The sequence below is a fragment of the Bos indicus x Bos taurus genome, chromosome 6 (genome assembly GCF_003369695.1).
Source record: "Bos indicus x Bos taurus breed Angus x Brahman F1 hybrid chromosome 6, Bos_hybrid_MaternalHap_v2.0, whole genome shotgun sequence".
Lineage (NCBI taxonomy): Eukaryota > Metazoa > Chordata > Mammalia > Artiodactyla > Bovidae > Bos > Bos indicus x Bos taurus.
The window spans coordinates 16,877,720-16,883,694 of NC_040081.1; the positions used below are offsets into that span (position 1 = coordinate 16,877,720).

General features: G+C 43.3%; 1 protein-coding gene across 1 annotated transcript; it reads right to left on the reverse strand.

Moving 5' to 3' along the window:
• Positions 1 to 999: 999 nt before the first annotated feature.
• RPL34 (ribosomal protein L34) lies at positions 1,000 to 5,615 on the reverse strand. The gene is made up of 5 exons (XM_027543866.1): positions 5,586 to 5,615; positions 4,584 to 4,657; positions 4,402 to 4,501; positions 4,015 to 4,118; positions 1,000 to 1,132 (listed from the first exon to the last, which is right to left on the reverse strand). The coding sequence occupies exons 2-5, from the start codon at positions 4,646 to 4,648 to the stop codon at positions 1,048 to 1,050; spliced, it is 354 nt and encodes a 117-aa protein (XP_027399667.1). The 5' UTR covers positions 4,649 to 4,657; positions 5,586 to 5,615; the 3' UTR covers positions 1,000 to 1,047.
• Between the last annotated feature and the right edge of the window lie 360 nt (positions 5,616 to 5,975).

Here is a 5,975-nt window from a genome sequence, read left to right on the forward strand (position 1 = left end):
AGTTGGGTTCCACACTAAATTAAGATGTTAAGTGCTGTGGACATGCCATTAAGTATCATTGATAAATTTATAATGGCCCTGAGTTCAAGTGCCACCTGGCCCCTTAGTTTTGCCTTGCCTCTTCTGCAAAAATGTTAAAGGGCATGGTCTTGATTTTAATCAAGAGAAAACACTCTTCATGACACTTGAGTCTCATAATGCTAGTAACAGTAAACACCTAAATGGAAAAAGGTCAAATTTTACAGAACTTAGATACTTTTCCAGCTTCTAGATTCTCGGCTTGTGAAAACAGCACTTGCTTTCTACTCTCGAGATGGGAAATAAGCTTGACATGTCCTAAGGAACGACCTTGTAAGACAATTCAGAAGAGCTTATGTAGACCACTTTCAAGAATACTTGATACAGTCTTAAAAGTGTCAGCTGCTCAGTCATGTCATGTCAGACCCTGCAACCCTGTGGACAGTTAAGAACACTGGAGTTGGTTGCCATTCCCTTCTCCATGGGATCTTCCTGACCAGGGATTGAACCTGGGCCTCCTGCATTGCAGGTAGACTCTACCAGCTGAGTCACCAGCGAAGTCCACTGATAGTCTAAATACTGCAAAAATGAGCTATTATTAAAATCTTTAGAGGGTTAAATAACCCGCAATTAATGCAAGAGACCTGGGTTCCAGCCCTGGAGATGGGAATGGCTACCCACTCCAGTATTCTTGCCTGGAGAGTTCCAGAGGAGCCTTGTGGGCTACAGTCCAAGGGGTCACAAAGAGTCCAACACAACTAGGTGACTAACACTCACAGTGTTTATTAACAGGAACAATATAACATAGCCTCTAGGAGAAAATACGTTACAGTCCGTATTTTAATGTGTCTAAAATTCCAGCAATCACTGACTACCAATTATTTTCAGAAAAAGTGATCAACTAAAAACTGTAGTGTATGTGTTGGGAATCTCCAGTTACCACAGAAACCAAACCTGTACACTAACAAACCACAATAGAAGTGAACAGAACGAGGCGTTTTGATTTATTACTCAAAAACGGTTCATTTTTTATTTAGCTTTCTGACTCTGTGCTTGTGCTTTCAATACTTTCACAACGATCTTCTGCTCTTCAATAAGGAAAGCGCGCTTGATCCTAGAAGAGAAAATATCAGTTTAAAAAAGTTTCATAAAAAACTGCATAGCGTGGGGGGTTCAAGAGGGAGGCGATGTATGTATACTCATGGCTGATTCACATGGTTGTATGGCAGAAACCAACACAACATTGTAAAGCAATTATCCTTCGATTAAAAATAAATTTTAAAAAATCACAATCTTTTAACACTGTAAATTAATTTAACTTCCATAAATGGGGGAAAAAAAAAAAGAGAGAGAGAGAGAAAGAACTGAGTTGATCATATCAGCTAAGATGCTCAGAAGGGTAAAGGAAACCTACACAGGTAGATTTAAAACTTTAAAAGCTGAGATTTTATGGATAGACCTTTTCAGCCTAACGTGTCCTTCCTACATTGGAACTTAAAACAGGTTAATTCAATTTTATGCCAGCAGCACCCCTTCTGAGCCATGATACACTATAAATTCATCCCACAGGAGACTCTGTCACTTATGACAGCTTTTATACAACCTCATTTCATCACTGGGATTCAAGACTAATGAAACTACTACATTCGTCAGCATGTCTTAGAACTTCCATTTAGAGAGGAAACACACGGGAATCTCCTGGTGTTCCAGTGGTTAGGACTCTGAGCTTTCACTGCCTAGGGTCTAGGTTGAGAGACGAAAGCATTTTATTTATCACTATTATTGCTGCTAAGTCGCTTCAGTCGTGTCCGACTCTGTGCGACCCCATAGATGGCAGCCCACCAGGCTCCCCCGTCCCTGGGATTCTCCAGGCAAGAACACTGGAGTGGGTTGCTATTTCCTTCTCCAATGTATCAAAATGAAAAGTGAAAGTGAAGTCGCTCAGTCATGTCCAACTCTTAGCGACCCCATGGACTGCAGCCTACCAGGCTCCACTATCCACGGGATTTTCCAGGCAAGAGTACTAGAGTGGGGTGCCAAAATAGCCAAGTCCTTATTACCATTTGTAAAGCTACTTCCACAGATAAACTCCCACAGAAACCCACCCCTCCATGCACCCCATTGGTACCCCTGGCTACCCTCAAAACCCTGGGGTTTCTGACTCCTTCAGATGTCCCAGATGAAATCACACTACAGAAATAGTTGATATCCTTCTTACTCAGAGCAAAACAGACTCCCTCAGTGTCACAGCAAATGCTATGCTTTAAGCTATGCTACGCTTTAAGCTATGCTACAGATCTACACCCAAACCTCCAGAAGCTAGGGCTTCATTTTTAATAAATATGCTCATGGGGTTACATTCAGCAGAGCCTGAGAACCAGAGAGACTGGTAATAAGCTCCTGTACCTTGAAATTCACAACCCATTCATCCAATGTACCTTTCCAGTTTCATTTCTCATTCCCTCTGGAATCTCAATGTGTCAGACTAAACCATGCTCAATCCCTGTCAGCAATGCCCTCTTCACCTCTTGTGGAAACTTACCCATCATTCAGGTTCCACCTCAAACACTACCCCCAGATTCTCAGCTACTTTAATGTCATTTCTCCTCCAAACTTCAACCATAGTTAAGTTTTTCTGTATAAGTTATATATATTTTGCTTGTATTTGTTTCGATGTAACATACCTAACCTCCCCTTACAAATTAACTCCTGAAAAGCAAAGTGTCGTTAGATTCGGTACAGGGACTGAGCCAGATTATTTCACAGAACAAGTTGAATAAACTGGAAGCAAACCATGTCTCTGAACCAATTTATCTTATAAAGACCAACACGTCTCAAATCTTTCCACTTAAGTCTTTGGAGACAATTTAATGTAGCCAGTGGGATTAATTAAGAGCAAGAGCCTCAATAAAACCTGGGATGAATCCTCTTACCAGCTATGAAACTTTAAGCAACAAGCCTTGGGTTTTCCACAAAAAATAAGTAAATAAATTGATACCTCCCTGATGGACTTTTGACAGCGTTTCTTTTTAAAACAGGAAAGGCCGCACAGCTGGGCAAGCAGGATCTCAGCTCCCCAACCAGGGATGGAATCTGGGGCCCCTGCATTGGGAGCTCCGAGTCTTACCCACTGGACCAAGTCCCCTGACAGTGTTTATCATAAAACCGCTGAGCAAGTATTATCCTTATACACCCTACTCCTGCCTATGCCACTACCTGGAGAAATCAACAGCAACAGCAATCCACTCCAGTATTCTTGTCTGGAAAATTCCATGTAAAGAGGAGCCTGATGGGCTACAGTTTACAGGGTTGCAAATAGTCAGACACAACTGAGCGCACACACATGCCACTACCAATCCTTGTGCATATCCACAAGACCCAACAATCTCCCAATAACCCCCTTTACCCTCAGTCCAGCCTTCGGGTTCATGCAGGTGCCATTTCCTTAGCCTTAACAAAGTAGAGAAACCATTCCAAGCACGCATCCTTTGTTGAATGCCTTTACTATCCACACTGGGGCACATTCAGTCTCTGGGACCCCAAAGTTTTCCCAGCCCTGTTCAAACCTCACCAATCCCCCCATTTGTAAGAATCAAGCCAAAAACCTGTCCTATAGGGCCCTTCCTGACTTGTGACATTTCTACCTTTCCTAACATCTCCCACAGTGCTCTGCTCCAACCACATTAGAACCATACCCAGCTGTTTCGTTTCTACAATCTTTAAGACTTTCCACTCCCCATCATCAACCAAACCTTACCAGACTCAGCTTTTTAATTTCTACATAGTATAAAGATGTCCAAACATCATACCTAAATTAATTGGGACTATATAATTAATATAATTTTTAAATTTGTACAGCACCAATTATCTCCAATCAAGGAAGGATTCTAGAATATGCGACTTTTGTTATTTTTCCACTATTCTAACGATTAGCATGCAGTGCCACACAAACACACACACTTGTTTAAGACAGCCCCTCTGGTTTCAGCTACTTACCTGTCGCGGACACATTTAGCACACATGGAACCACCATAGGCTCGGCTGACGTGTTTCTTCGTTTTAGACAACCTCATGAGAACTTTTGGTCTCACAGCACGAACCTGCATAAAGAAAATGTTGACATTATTTTGTGAAGCGTTGACAGAAATTTTCCTTGATATTCGATGAGTGTGAAGCGTAAACATTAACGATCTACCCGAAGAGCATTTCACTCTACTTGTCTTACAGGCTTTAAAAGAAAGCCTATGTTCTTCATATTTGGATCATAAACCCTTAGTAATTCCCCACCCTCCTACCGGTGACCGCTCCTTCCCTCACTCCCTTATGGAGGAATTAATGTTCAGACGTTCAACCCTTGTTACTCATAGCAAAAGGTTCACTTACGCCTCTCAGTCGGCCTGGGCACACACCACATGCAGATTTTGGTGCTTTCCCAACCTTCTTGGTATAAAGGTAAACAATTCTGTTACCAGGGGTCCGGGACCTACGAAGTGAGAGAGTAGACAACAGCTCAGCATTCCGCAGAATAAATGACAATACCTGTATTAAATTTTGGAAATACTTACAGCCTGGTTTTGTTAGAGGCTGTATTGTAGGACAGCCTACGACGGTACGTCAGACGCTGCACCATCCTGAAGGCCTAAATAGTTAAGAAATAAAAATGCAATCACAGAGTTTACACATTACCCATGTATATTTTTACACAGGATATCCTTGCACTAAGGTATCTTATGAGAAGGATTCCATGTTTTAAAACTGGCTGGCCCTCTGTAGGCGCAAATTCTGTATCCGCAGATTCAACAAACTGCAGAGCAAAAATATTCAAGGAAAAAAAATTTTCAGCAAGTTCCAAAGAGCAAACGTTGAATCCGCTGTGTGCTTTAACTATTTACATAGCCGTCTACATTGTATTATGTTTTATAAGCAATCTAGAGATGATTTAAAGTATACGGGAGGATTTTATATGAAGGACTCGAGTACCAGCGATTTTGGAATCCTCCGGGTTACTGGAACACCCGATGGACAGCTGTACTTCTCATTTCCCAGGTAACTACCCAAAATAATATATTAATAAAACACACATTACACTTGAACTGTCAGCCGACACGGAACCGGCCGTCTGCCTTTCCAAAACCAAGACAGAAAACTCCAAATCAAAACACTTTAATGCATTTTGAAGTGACCCTGACATGCCGCTTGTCGGCCCTCCCAAAGCATAGCTACAGGCGCGGCGTTAAAACGCGGCCCTAACATATGAGAACGTTCCGCGATATCGCAGTTTCAAGCAGCCGAAACACAACTCATTTGTTTCCGAACGCTGGACTGCGAAGGCGGCAAAGCCAGGGGTGCTGAGCTCCGGCCACTCACTGATCCAAAGCAAAGGTCGAGATCAAAGGATGTCTAAAGCTAAATTCCGAGGAACAGCTCACCACCAACCTTCCTCCGAAGCTCTTACACCTATGCTAAGTAAACAAACTGTGCCTGAGAGATCCTGGCCCCTGCAACTCCCCGGATGGCGGCCGATTGTAAATGCAGTAGCGATAAAGCGAAGAAACAAGCAACCATACCTCTAGATGCCGTCCTGGGAAGAGGAAGAAGGAAGTCCTTGCGGGTTCAAGGGTCAAATACGATCGCGCATGACAGGAAATAAGTCATTGGAAGAGGCGTGGTGACAAGGACGCCGCCATCTTGTACGGAAGTCTTGTAGTGCCCCTCGGTCGCGGGGATTCACAACACCGCCACGTTTTGCGTCAAGTGACGCGTCTCCCCTCCGTAGGCCGGGTTGTGTTTCAGCCTACCGCCTACCGCAACAGCGACACACAGAGGTCATTTGGGGATCGGTGTAGAAACAAATGATAAAGGAGCTAGCTGCAAAAGGCAGAGGTGGGACAGTTCAATTCAGTCGCTCAGTTGTGTCCGACTCTTTGCGACCCCATGAACCGCAGCACGCCAGGCCT